The 14,481-nt window shown below is 43.1% G+C and overlaps 1 protein-coding gene and 1 pseudogene across 3 annotated transcripts in view; both read right to left on the reverse strand.

Annotated features, from left to right (window-relative positions):
• Positions 1–4,254: 4,254 nt before the first annotated feature.
• LIN52 (lin-52 DREAM MuvB core complex component) overlaps positions 4,255–14,481 on the reverse strand; it is a 119,623-nt gene continuing 109,396 nt past the window's right edge. For 2 of the 3 annotated variants that reach the window (XM_068561904.1, XM_068562144.1), the window contains one exon: positions 4,255–6,240. In XM_068561904.1, coding sequence (XP_068418005.1) covers positions 6,185–6,240 — 56 coding nt within the window. In that variant the 3' untranslated portion in view covers positions 4,255–6,184. Of the gene's footprint in view, positions 6,241–6,680; positions 6,940–14,481 lie in introns of all 3 variants that reach the window. The other variant, XR_011076159.1, reaches the window with a different exon arrangement.
• Positions 11,685–12,355, reverse strand: LOC137762383 (small ubiquitin-related modifier 2 pseudogene; annotated as a pseudogene).

Genomic DNA, 14,481 nt, shown 5'->3' on the forward strand with positions numbered 1-14,481 from the left:
TCCATACCAGCACAGACTGCCTCAGAGGGCGGAAGGATGGGGGCAGGAGAAGTAGTCAGTAAACTGTCAGTTCTCCTGAAGAGTTGAGAAATGGGTTTTTGGCTTAACTGACTATTCAAGGTAATCAAAAGTTATCATATTTTCCCTTTAAGGATTATCAATTTTTAACAACTATGAGTATAATAAAAAATTAAATATGGGTAAGATATGCCATGCACTGTTCTAAACACTTGCAAGTACTAATTTAATCTCCACAATAACTGTAGGAGTTAGATGCACTGGACCCATTCCATAAATGGGTAAACTAAGGCACAGAGAGGTTAAGCAATTTATCCAAAGTCACATAGCTAGCAGATGGCAGAAACAAGATTTGGACCCAGGCAGCCTGACATCAGGGTCTTGCTCTTATCCATGATGCTAGGCTGCTTCTTTAAAACGGAAGAGGTCCTGAGGACACTGAGGCTCAGAGAGAAGTGACTTGCACAAGCCCATCCTTCCTCTCCCTCAAATCCAAGCTCTTACTATACCTTAGACCAGCAACAAGGCTTTGAACACTGAGAATCATGGCAGTTCATCCTTTCTTTCAACAAATCCTTACTAAGCACCTATTATGTGCCAGATACTGTTGTGAGTTCTGTTTATAACCAAAGAAACTATAGGAGACTGAACAAATTTGGATCAATTCTTTGACATCTCTCAAAAGTTACTTAAATAGTCAAATCTTATTACCTCTCCGTGTCTCGGATAGAGAAGATGGAAAAACAACAAAGCAACTTTGATTACTTGGATTTTCTGGCTCCTTGGATTCTAGATAATTGAGTGTTTTCTGGTTTTGGAGGTCACTTTCAGAAGCATCAAGTACAGATCAAAACACAAAGCAGAGGGCAGGATAAAGATGAAAACGTGTATGAGTCCAACTCAGCTCAGAGCCTGAGTTTAACTGAGATTCCAGCTGCCACTCTCCTCTGCATTCGTTTGTCCCTGACCAAGTTCATGGCTGTATCACCCCCAGTAATCCCTGTAATGGGCTGTAATCCTGGGGGGAGCTGTTTCTGTTTATTAAATGGCCAACCTCTGAGCCACATGGAGTATGGCCAGTTGTGGCTTCTTGCCCTGGCAGCTGATGGGCCACTTTTCTGTTTTAAAAGCAAGGAATCTTCCAGGATAGAGAATGGGGATAGCAGGCAGGGTGTGGGGAAGAGGTGATGGGTGCTGGAAGCGAGGGCCCCTTCCAGGTCATGAGCTCTTTGAGAGCAGAATTCACGCGCATGCTGTGGGTTTGCTATCCTTGAGATCATAACTACAGTTGAATAGGGCTTCGATGTAGTTCCAGGGATGGTGCCATAGTTATAGCTGCCCGTGATGCCACCATTGTGGACCACTGAGGCGGGATGAGGAGATCAAATGGGGACAAAAGGCAGAAGGTGGGGAATGAACAAGGCAGAGTGGGCATCCCCTGAGGGTCAGGAATTCTCAGTGCTTCAGCCCCAGCTCAGGGACCAGGCGGCACCCAGGGCAGTTCTCTCAAGCCAACTACCTCTTCCCTCTCTGCCCTCAGCCCCAGTGTCTACTTCTTGGAGTTGGGGAAAGACTGCAGCAGCTGCTTGTTTAGAGACCCTGTCCCCTCACTGTGCCCCCTCCCCCCGCATCTGTCTTCTGGTTAGAGTTGTGTGAAGCGGAAGACAATTTGGGGCTTATTAGTGTCCCAGGGAGACATGTAACTTGTGTTGCTGGGACCCAAACAGCAAGAGTCTTAGCAGCAAACTCCAGCCGAGAAAAGACTGAGGAATTGTCTCACCTAATTACGGGGAATGGCCCTCTTTGTGTTTGCGATTCGGTACGGTTGTCCGATCGCTTTTGATCGCTTTTCTCCATTTGCTGGCTCAGGCTATGCTGGAATTGTGCTAATTAGAAGAGAAATGGACAGAGTGATCCTGTCAGCCCTGGTTACTGGTGGGGACAAAGCGGAATATTATTCTGAGGCAATGTTTTGTGAGGGCCCTTCTTCCAGCTCTCATTAGGAGGAAGGGGCCCACAGGAGGGGAAGGTTCCAAATGCCCGCCCGTCTAATGGAGCATTGGGGTGTTCATGTGCTAATTAACAGGCTCTGCCAGCATTCGGGAGCCTCATGGTGCACCTGGTGCCACCTGAAGCCCCCAACCACTGCTGCTCGGGAAGAAAGTGTTGGGCAAAGGGTGGGAAGGCCGGTGGCCTCTTTAAGCAGAGTCAGGGACACATCCCCAAAGTGCCCCAGAGCCTAAATAGATAGGAAAAGCCAGTCAGAACTTCACGCACTGGGAGAGACCACTCATTGCCCACTCTTTGGGGCTGGGGTGGGTACAAGGTCCTCTGGTGAAATGAAGCCCATGCAAGGGCAGGTAGTCCTGTAGTTCTCAAAGGATGAAGAAAACAGAAACTGCAGAACATAACCAAATGCTTGGAGATGGAGTTTGTGCAGAAGTTGAGAGCTGGTATGAAACCCTGTTATCTGATCCCTGGGACCATCACCGTGGCCCACTGCCCATTTCCTCCCTTCCTGCTCTGCATTTACCTTCCTGTGATGCCTTAATCCTGGAGGAAACAGAAGGGACCAGAGCATCCCACTGAAAATGAAATTCCTTGGCTTTATTATAAAGTCCTTATGGAAGTCCAAACACCCTTCGGAAGCCACAGGGGCAATGGAATGACTTTCACCAGCTTCGTTTTCACTGCTCTGATTTGGGTGAGTTCAGAAGACAGAGGAGCTAAAATAACCTGCAGCCAGAGGACCAAAAACAAGGAGCAGTTAGCAGTTGTCCATTTAAAAAAATACAATAAGTAGGTAACAAAAAGATAAATTAATGATAGCATTTTGATATCAATGCAATTGATAGCCTGTGAACTTCTACTGCTCCAACAATGAAAAGAAGGCCAAGCAAATCAGCTGAGGCCTAAAACCTGAGAGACAGAAGAGAGCAAGAAGCAATGAGACCATTGGTGAGAACAGCTTAGAATAAGAATTTGAAAATGTGCCTCCAGGCACCAGTGCTATGCTTCTCAGGACTGGTGCTGCTCACGGGCAACAGATGCGAGGCATGGATGGTATTTGGAACAGCAAAAGAAAAGAGAAGACAAACCTGTAGGCAAATGATACTTATTTATGAGAAAAATCATCTCTAAAGATTTAGAACAGCATATTTGTCATGCTGTACATTTTCAGTCAATCAACCAGCCGTGCTTTTCTAGATCAGAGAAATCTACTGTCCACCCAGATGTCTTCTTGGGAAACAATGCTGAATCAATGATGCTAAGCAATTTGCTTTCCTTAAACGGGAATGTTTTTTCTAAAAGGGCATGCTCTGGTCTGGAGCAGGTAAACTATCAGTGGGTGACAGACGTAGTACTGATTAGCACTTCCTCTTTAGTTCCTGAACAGAGTTGCAAAGAAATGCTTACTAATGGTTTTAGCAGGTGGCAGAGAAATATTTGTTTTTGATCTGTCATGTTTAACTGGAAGCATGCAAACAGGTAGGTCATGAACCCCCAGTTCAAAGAAGACACTGACAAAGAACTAGATGTGTGGGAGACAGCCACAATCTCAGAGAGCAGATAATTTAGCGGGGCAATTAAGACATGTACTCAGATGACTTAAATATAAGGTGGATTATAGTAGTAAGAGTCATAAGGAGGTATACATAAATGCTGTAGGAATGGAGGGGGAAGGATTATGTCCAGCTGGATCATGCGGGGTTTACAGGAAGGATAGGTTGATGTGTAGGAAAAAGATGCAAGACTTTCTAGGAACTCAATGGCAAGAACAAAAGCATGTAAGTGAGGAACTGGGAACTGTTCGGATTAACTGGAACAGAGACTTCATATACTGGAGAGAAAGGAAACCAAACTGGAGGGTTGATTAGGACTAGATGTAGAGAGTTTTAAATGCCAGGATGATGGATCTAGACTTTATTAGTACAGGAGGCGAGGTATTATAAAGATTTTTAAACACTGTTTAGGGAGTTGAGCAGTAATGAGCTGGGTGGCTGGTAGCACAGAGTGGCAGCTAGAGACCACGCAGTAGATGACCATAAAGCCCCACACCACCCACTGTGATATTAAAGGGAAGATAGTGGGTCATCTGCCATTATAGTTGTGCTTTCTGACGAGGTCTATGCTTTAAATGTGCAAGTTGGCCTTTTGAGGAAAAACTCACTCTCCTATAAAAGGGACATATTTATTATGATGACATAGAAACCACCATATACAAAGTACAGTCCTCTAACACCCTGAAATACATACATGCACACATTGTACATAAATTTATATTATCAGTATAAAAATACATCATTAACATCTCTAAGGACGGCAAATACAAAACCAATAAATATCACAATTCTAAAACATCTACTTACATTAAGTGCTGGTGAATAAGATGACAGTAAAAGGAAGAGGCCAAAGCAGACCAAAAAACCAACTACATAGCTTCAGTTTACAGACTGGAGTTGGTTTGGGGGAGGTATCCCAATGTTCGCCATATGTTTCTCCATTTCCCCAAGCACTTAGAAGTGCCTGACGTCATCAACTCTCAAAAACAGAGCAAAGTTAGAATTTGACATTATGGCACTAGTTTTTGCACACCCCCCTTTCTCTCTCTCTCCCCATCTTTCACACTCTTTAACCGCATTTAAGATAAAGGAATGTCAATAATAAGCTTTACTTAAAATCAAAGCCTCTATAGCCTAACCTTCTATATAGCACCCAAGCAGAATGTTTTCCTTCTCATACTCTCCTGTATGTCTTGTGTTAAATTCCACCCCACTTATCAATAGGTAAAATTGCATGGATGGTCAAATGGTGCAAATGAAAGAAAAATCCAACATTAACTCTACCATGGGAAACAAGGCAGAAGTGTCAGAAAATGGTTAATGAACCAGCTATTAAACTGAATAGTTTTGTGCCCTAGCAGACACTCAGGACCAAAACCTTGACCACAACATTCCTTGTGTCCAAACACCAACACACTACTGCCACATGGATGTTCTTTTCATAAAGTTTAGGAAACCCCATGTACTTCTACAAACAACAGAAGCCGGGGGCTGGCTTATAAGACAAAATAAGGAGAACATGTATAATCAATTTTACCCACGGGCTAGATTTTCAGGTTTTAACATAGAGACAGATAACTGGCAAAGAGCTCCATAAGAGTTGTAAAGTCAGGAAATTCTCTTTTTCTTGTGTGTGTGTGTTTCTGTCACATGGGTGGAATATCTAATCTGTGCTGTGAGATGAGACAAGGGGGGCAAAACATTGCCACCATTCCACAGCACATTCCTTTAAGGTCAAATAGAGTTTCTAGTTTTTAATCAAATGGGAACTCCTGCAAGCAGTCCCCTTCTCCTATCTTTCAGGCCATACTGACTTTCTCGCTTGAATCTGTAACAGATTAACTAGAACTCAAAAGTCCTTTCTGTCACCTTTAAGTTGGTCTGGAGGTCTAGAACCCAATGCAACCCTACATATGCCTTTCACTGTACAAGCTAATCCCAGGAGGGACCTGATTCACAGGGATCCCCTTCCCTGGAGTCAGACTGATGGTGGGGGCTGGGAGGTGGGGAGTGGAAGGCATTGGGGGATGGGACTCTCTTGAGAGATGTAGAATTTTAAAAGCATTTCTCCAGCTGGGGATTCCTGGAACCTAGTATACAGTGGTGAGCTTGCAGGTCAAGCTGCATGGTCTGGTCCAGAATCTAATTGGTCTCTGGTCTCCTTGCATCATAAACACCTCATAAGAGATCAAGTACAATTCAAAAGAACTCATCCCATCAACACGTCTCAACTGACTTTGCTATCACTGAATCAAATCAACTGTAAGATCCTGGAGCTCCAGAATCATTTCCGGAAACGAGAAAGCAGGACTTTGACCTTTAAGAATGATATACCTTCTGGTGTTACCAACATCCAAGGCTGAGACGGTCACAGTCTAGAAGCTGAATGAATAACTGCACCACTGATCCTTGGGTAGAGCAGATTCTTCTCTTGCCGCCGAATGTCCTCAGAAGCGCAGAGTGCCAGGAGCAGGGGAGAGGGTCAGTCCTGGAGGTGCACCCTCCGGCCTCTGGTCAGGAAGCAGTGAGGTGCGTGTCATCAGAACTGCACCGGGAGGGAAGCATGGTTCCAGTCCCCAGGGCATCCTGTCCACAAGCAGCTGCTACTTCTTGGGCTTCTCTAGAATGTTGAGGAATTTCCCCCGTGTCATCTCTCTGGCTGGAATCACAAAGCAAATGAAAGATAAATGAAGACCTAAAATCTGAAAAAGGCTTCACAGGAAGACTTAATTTAAGAATGCAGATTGATTTAAATTGTATACAAAGTTGCTACCATAACAGATTCAATCTCTACTAACCTCCAAAATGGGAGAAAAACAAACCACTATTGACAACAAACTGTACAAAACTGTTCTGAAGTTGGTAATTACTATAAGGCACAGGCCAACTGGGGAAATCTTCATCATTTACCCTTAAAAAAAATCACCAGGGAATTCCCCCAAAACCTCTCTCTCAAGAATGTAACCTAATACTCATGTCCACTATCTCAGGGGGTTTGCTCTTGGAGGCTAAAATCCAACCAAGATTAGATTAGAGTCTTTTCTGGATTGTTGGTCTCTGGACATTTATAATCTCAAATCAAAATTAGAGATCATTTACCCCATCTCTCAGCAGTGGCAGTCCCTGGATACTGTAATGTAACAGGGTATATATTCCCTCAGTGCAGTTCATCTGTGGATGGAGTAATAAAGTAGGGTGTATAGAGCTTTGGTCTTCTCTCTCTTGGCATTGTCAGTCCTTAGATATTTAATATAGCCAGGCAAGGTTTATGTGTCTTTCTCTCACTTTCAGCACCATCAATCTTTGAATGCTGTAGTTACAAGAGGGTTTATACAGCTACTTTCCTACATATGAGGCTCTGAAATGAAAGTAAAACATTTCTCAGTTACGAGACCCACTCCAGAAGCCCCCCATTTTAGCTCTGTCAAGCAAATCCTCAAAAATTGTACGCGGCATAACCCCCTTCATCCTCACCCCCACAAGATCATCTTTTTATGTCTCTTAAATGGATGTAGCAATGCTGAAAGTTTCCGATGGCTGGCCTCGGGGCCAGAAGTCTTCTGGAACTATGCAATGGACACACAGCAGGCTATGGTGCCCTGTGGCTTCCAAGGACATGTCTCCATCTTGGCCAAAGGAGTGAGGTGACTAGGGAGGCACCTGCAGGGGTGAGAAGGACCTTCACCCTAGCCCCCTTGCTTCCTGTCCCCGGTGCAGAGCAGATGGTGCTAGATGAATGGGCTCCCACTCCCACACCCCACCATCTACATTTAATAGTTCTTGGTTTATTTGTACAAGGAAGAAATAAAACAATACCAACTTTGTAACCAGGAAAGCTTTTGGTAACTGCAGTCTATACATCCCCCATCTTTCACAAGTTCCAAAGCTCCAACAAAGGGAAAGGAAATCCCATTAACTAGGAATGGAAGCCCCAGCATTGGGCTTGTCTCATGTGCCCTCAACCATACCCTGGCCCAAATCAAACTGACCATTCCTTCCTTAGTGGGTTTACGCCAAATCCCATACATACAAGTCCTATAAGACTTGCAATTACTTGTTGATATACTTGTCTTCCTCCATGGAAGTCAAAGAACTGAGGGCAGAGATTGTGTTTTATTATTCTTTATATCACCAGCACCTAGCATAGTGCTGGACCCGGTATCTGCTGAATAAATGTTGGCTGGATGAATGATAATACACAAAAGAACTAGAACCAAGTAGGAACACAGTAAAGTTAGTTTCCTTCCATTTCACAGACAAACAATAAGACTTGTTAGTGACCCTCATTGCTCCATTCTCTACATTGTGGGATTCTTTTAAAATTTACCTTGCTTATTTGGCAAGAAAAGTCATTTCCCTTGATGGAAGTAGTGCCAGATTCATGGAGAGATCCAGGGACAAGGACTAACTACTCTAGAAGAAATCCAAAGAAGTATTTTATTGCCCAGGGGAGGGAGCATGGATTTCTTTCAGAGAACACAGGATCTGAATTCAGTTTAAGTTCCAACTCTAATATTTATCAGCTGGGCGAGACCTTGAGCTGGGAAAGATCTCTGTGCCTCAGTTTCTTCATCTGTAAAATGAGTAGCATATTAATGCCACCTGCCCCGCCCTCTTGGGTATTCATCCATGATCATGCTTGGTATAGTGGCATTATTAACACAGCGCCTTTCAGAGGAGGGTAAGTAGTCTATTGCTTCTCTTGCATGCAGTATTTCCTAAGTGAATAAGTGAATGAATTGTGATAAGGGAGGCTAGCAATCTCAAAAATCCCATTCCTTGGAATCTTTTCCCTCAGCCTGATCTGTAGGAATTGACTTATACTTTTGGCCAGAGTGGGTCGCATCATTTATTCCTACTTGGATAGGTTTTCTGCCTACTCTCCAGTGCTTACTAATGAATTTAAACACAGTATCAAATGATCCTGCAAAGTGGCTAGAAGCAGGTGCTCTGGAAATCAGACTTGGGTAATACAATACTCGGCTGGGTAGAACAGAGCCCTGTTCCAAAAATCCTGGGCCAGGAGCACTGTACTGATCTTACTAATTATTTCTGCCTACTGTCCTTCATGTCCCACAATTCTTTGCTCTTTTTTTCCCCAAATGGGAGAATGACCAATATTTTAAGACTTAAAATTTTACAAGACCCAATCTATTCGAGGGATCAAAAGGATTTAAAAGGAAAAAAAATGGATATTCCAAAGTCTCTCAGCGGCAAGCTCTCCTTGAATTTAACCAATCCTTTTTAACAACCCCCCTTCCACTCAGTCATTCCTCCCCCTTCAACCTAATCTAAGTACACAGAGCTGCAGCAAACCACCGTAAAAGTAGAAGGAATTCAAAAGGCATCATCTTTTACGTGGGAGGGGAGAAAGTTTTCCTACTCGCTGGTCCTATATAGGAGATATACGAATTTGTGACATAGCTAGCTGCTCCCTAAAAGAGGGCTGTGCCCTATAAATCACATCCTAAGCACCAACCCCTTTTTGTGCACAGAGAAATTGCTGTGGGTCAGGGGCTGCTCCAGAGCACATGCCCTCCTGTTCACTTGTCATCAGAGATGTTAACATCTCTGATTAATTCATATACCCCTTATATTATTCCTCATCTCTTTATTCTTGGCTCTCCCGTTCTACTGCAATGTGAAGATTCTTACCGACCTGCTATAGTAATCACCACCCGCTAACTACACCCCCCGCCAAACCTAGTGAAATTGTTTAGCGATGCCAACCGCGCTTTTAATTTGCAAGACATCAGACACAGAGGTAATTTATACCAACATCTGTTCGTTTTTGACTTCTGAAACAAACTCGCACATGCTGCTACAAAATCCCATTAGGAGTAGGGAGACAGCCTTCTGCTACTATTCTGTATTCCTCTTCTACACAGACACACACACACACACACACCCCCCTTCCAGTAGGGTTTATAATGTAAATGTGTTTTACTAAAAAACTCCCACCAACGATTTCAAATCTCTTTCGGAAAAAACCTTTAGAGGAGTCTATGCTTGCTGACAGAGGACAGTAAGGTATTTCTATGTCCTCCTGCCTAGTTTCATCCCTTCTTCCCAACAGTTACCACTTGGTATAATTCTTGCACTAATGACCAGGGTAAGATTACATACTCTTCAGCTTGGCACTTCCAATTCCTGCCTTCTCTCCTGGTTCTCTTTTCCCACAATGTGTTAGAAGACCATCCTGGGGACCATAAAATTGCTAGAGAAAGTTTTATCTGGAGTCAACACCATTTCTTAACTATTTTCTGGTTCTGGATTGATTCTCTAGGATTACAAGATTCAACGGGAAGGCAACACTGCTACCACAGTCTAATCACTATGCTAAGAGGGATCCATTGGTCATCAGCCACCAGTGTATGCTCTGCAGAAGAGAAGCACGACCTCCACGTCAAGTCATGATTTACAAGCCCTCCTATGCTGGGCACAGACCATAAACTGAGAAAGCCACAGTCAATACTGTCACCAAAGGGTGAACATGTGAACTGCTGCAGAGTGTGGGACAGGGGACACATTTAAAGACAGCAAATGGATAAACTATAATCAAATTCCAGGTTGATGCAGTTTCTATCACCCCTTCATAGTTTACCTAGGGCTGTCAGGTTCACAGCAGCTGTAAATACCTGGGTATACTTTAGAGAGGTCAGGGCTGAAGGGAGGACTCCATCCTGCTTGCTGTGAAGGTGGTGTGTGCTTTAATGTAATCTCTTCTTTAGACTCTCCAATTCCTCCATCCTACATTTAGCCTTGCCTCTGGCTCCCTTTCCACAATGGCTATCCCCAAACTGCCTTCTCTGCAGTAAATCTTCCGGTGGCTGGTTGAAAAAGATTCAGTGGTACAGACTGATTTCTCACCGATGAGGGCATGAGGGATTACCAGAGGCACCCTGGTTAACGAGATTGGGTGCAGAATCTCTCATGAGACCAGCCCTCTATGCCAGGGCTTTGCACCTTTCGCCCATGACATATGGGTTTCATTACAGAAAGATTTTCCAGATTATAACTTTGAGGCAATTGCCTGATAAAATTCTGCTTGGCTTTAATATAGGGAACAATGTAAAGATTAAGTAACTTTTAATGAAATGGAAGAAACTCACAGCATTTGGTTTGCAGTTCCAATGCAAACTACTTTAAATATTTATATTGTGCCTCAATATAATTAAATCAATATAATTAAAAACATTAGCGAGGCGGATGGTTCTCTCACATCCTGAAAAGCAACAACAGGCTGTTTAGGAGACTCTGAGTGGCCAGGAAAAAAAGGAGACAGCATAACGCTGTGAAAAGAGCAGGGCATTCATTCATTCATTCATTCATTCATTTATTTATTTATTTTGGCTACGCTGTGCAGCTTGCAGGACCCTAGTTCCCTGACCAGGGATCGAACCCGGGCCCCCAGCAATGGAAGCGTGGAGTCCTAACCACTGGACCACCAAGGAATTCCCAAGAGCAGGGCTTTTAGCATTGGACAGGCTTGGATTCAAACCCCAGCTCCTACACTGAGCCTGAACCACTGCGGGCAAGTCACCCAAGTCATCTCTCTGTGTATCAGTCACCTCATCTGTTCAAGATGGGATTAATACAAGGGTCACACAGGCATTCTGTAAATGCTAGCTACTGTATGACTCTTTCTTTCATGTCAAACAAGAAGTTTATTTAAGCAACAAGATACTTGATGGGAAAATTATCTAGGATTCATTTCGTTTAGAGTAATTTATCCCTGCTTAAAGACAGATTGCCTTACATGTAACAGCTATGTACAAAAAAAGTTATAAAACTGCCCTGGGTTTTACAGTGATAAAGTGAAAAACATTAAAATTCTCCAATGGAACAAGGTATGCAAGGATTTTTGTTTGTTTGATTTCTGTTAAACAGTGAGAGCAAAATAACTTACTGGAATATGAAAGACAAGGGCTGAATGAGCACGCCACTAATGGAGAGAGGGGGGGACTGTTACAGAACCAGAATTCTGCCCCAGTTGTTGTCAAGCAAAACATAACACTGGTCATTTAGCTTAAAAAAAAAAAAAAGCCAATATGCTTGTGTACACTAGTTACTTCAACTACAATAAAGACGTGAGGAAGGGGTTTATGAAAGAATAGAGAAATCCATACTGTAGTAGTCAGGATCTGGGAGAACCAAACTGCAGTCTTCTAACTGCGAATGTCTTCTTGGTCCGTGGGAACTGAGATCTGGAGTACAGAGCAAGTTCCCTTCATAGCAGACACCTCCTGTCTGCTGCTGGAACACACTGACGGCATCTTGGCTACTACAGTATGGATTTCTCTGTTCTTCCATGTACCCTTTCCTCACTCCTTTACTGTACTTAAAGTAACTGGTGATGTACACGAGCATATTCCCTTTATTTTTTTTAAGCTAAATGACCAATGCTATGTTTTGATTGACAACAACTGGGGCAGAATGCTGGTTCCGTGACACCCCCCCTCCTCCATTAGTGGCATGCTCATTCAGCCCTTGTCTTTCATAATCCAGTAAGTTATTTTGCTCTCACAGTGTGTCTGTTTCATGAATTGGCTGCCCATTAAATTGGAATCTGACCTACCTCATTGACAAACCCTGTCATTCACAGTAAGCCTTCATTAGTTTACTAAGTGGCGTATGCTTAATCTTAATCTGTGCGCCACAGAACTGTCCTGCCCCGCCACCTTCAAATTAATATGATCATTGTTCTTAGCCTTGACTCCTTCCTTGGGCTTTCCGTCGGTCACGGGAAACAACGGAGTGTCCGCAGCTGCCATTTCACAAAAGAGAAAAGGTACCAGGTCAGTACCGAATGCGCACACAAGCAGCACCAGGAGTGGCAAAAAGAGGATGAACTATTTATTTTTTAAAGGCTCTCAAATGTAAAACAAAGGGAAACCTGCCTGACTTGCATCTGTGTAACATGTATACTCTGGAGGTTCAAACCTGGGTACTAGTTAGAGGCAGCGACCTTCCTTAACTACACCAGCAGCTTCTTCTAGCAAAAAGGAGCACATAAAACCCTAGTTAGTTTGGTTTAAATCAATGTGCTAAAAGGTTATCTATTTAACTAGATTTATAGAAGATGTTTTGTAGAAATGATGCCATTTGTTCTGATTACAGTTTCGACTTTTCTTTAACAATTATTTTTTAGTTGAAGGCGTTCTAATTCCGCTGAGGGACCTCCTAGTCATCAGTGTGTGCTACGCAGGAGAGAAGCATGAAGGGGATGGATGAATAGTTAAGTCAGCCACATAGAGAGCCTACCTACTATGTACTAGGTATTAGGGAAAATTCAAATAAATGAGAAGCGGCCTTTGAGATGGAGCTAGCTAGCTGTTCACAGGTGCCTTGGTACATCAGAGGAGAACAAAGGAAACCAATGTGATTTACAGTGCTGATTTCTCTCTCACAGGAATGGGGAAGTTTTCCTGTCACTCTGGCATAGGGCCGGCGTACAGCAGAGCAGTTCCAGGCAGGCTGCCAGACTGAGATTCTTCACCACGCTCCAGTTCAGACCTCCGCAAAAACCTATCACTAAATGATCAATAATTCAAGTCAAGGACTAAGCACTTTATAATGCCTCTGATATGAGAGTGGCTGGGGCCACTGTCAAGAGCAGAAGGTGCTATGAACTGAGCATGGTATTCCTGGATGAGAAGGAACTCTCTTGGGACCTCATTTGAATACTTGGTGGCCCTCAGAAAATGGTGTAATTGCAATATGGTCTACTGACCATTCTCAGTCAACTCTTGTGGGAGAGTCCACTCAAGTTAAGAGTTTATGGTAGAGGGACTTCCCTGGTGGCGCAGTGGTTAAGAATCCGCCTGCCAATGCAGGGGACACAGGTTCAAGCCCTGGTCCAAGAACATCCCACGTGCCGCAGAGCAACTAAGCCCGTGCACTACAACTACTGAGCCTGCACTCTAGAGCCCGTGTGCCACAACTACTGAAGCCCAAGCGCTTAGAGCCCGTGCACCGCAATGAAGACCCAACGCAGCCAAAAATAAATAAATTAAAATAAATAAATTAAAAAAAAAAGATTTTATGGTAGAAATCTCACTTTTCTCTAAAATATGTAAAAGCAGCATTTGAAGGCAGACAGAACAGTCTTAGGCTTTTGTCCAAAATTCTTTGAGAATGAAATAATATCTAAGAAAAAAACAGTCTGGATGCTATATCCATGACCAAACTATCATTGACTATGAAAATCTTCATCCTAAGAATTCTCAGAAAATCCTTTTTGGGGCACACTTCCCAGATTCTCTTTCTATTGAGTGTCTTGTCTCTCTAACATGACTTTTTCTTCCAAAAGAGTGGGGTGGCTAAGAACCGTGTTCTCTCCAGTGAATTCAGGAAAAGATAATTTTATATCAAACATGTTTTTTTCAATTCATAGCAAGGGCCACTTCCAGAGAATGTTTTATCCAAGAAGTAATATAAAAAAGAAAAGCCAGGACTCAATGTACAGGTAAATGCATTTGGACAGTTCCAATATGGAAAATAATTTTAATGGCTTTTCACAACAGGGGGAAAAAAAGGACAGAAACATCCAGCCAACAGATTTATTCTCAGAATATAAAACATCAAGCAGGAACATAAAATACGGGAAGTGTCATCCATGATGCCTGAAGACTGAAAGAAGCAGAAGAATCTTAATTATCAGGTATTTGAAAAATGCTGTATTCAGGTGAAAGCCTATGTTTCTCCATCAACTCTCCTTGCTCTGCCCTCTTTCAAGAGCAAACCAAGACTAGATTTCAAACATTCAATCTTTTTTATCATCCTTCTCCCTACTAAAAAACAAACCAAAACAATAACAACAAATCCCAAAGATCTGTGTTCAAGAAATGAGACCTAAAAACTTCTTATTTGTATTTTGTTTCCTCTTCAGAGGGCCTCA

This window comes from Eschrichtius robustus, chromosome 1 (genome assembly GCF_028021215.1).
Source record: "Eschrichtius robustus isolate mEscRob2 chromosome 1, mEscRob2.pri, whole genome shotgun sequence".
Classification (NCBI taxonomy): Eukaryota; Metazoa; Chordata; class Mammalia; order Artiodactyla; family Eschrichtiidae; genus Eschrichtius; species Eschrichtius robustus.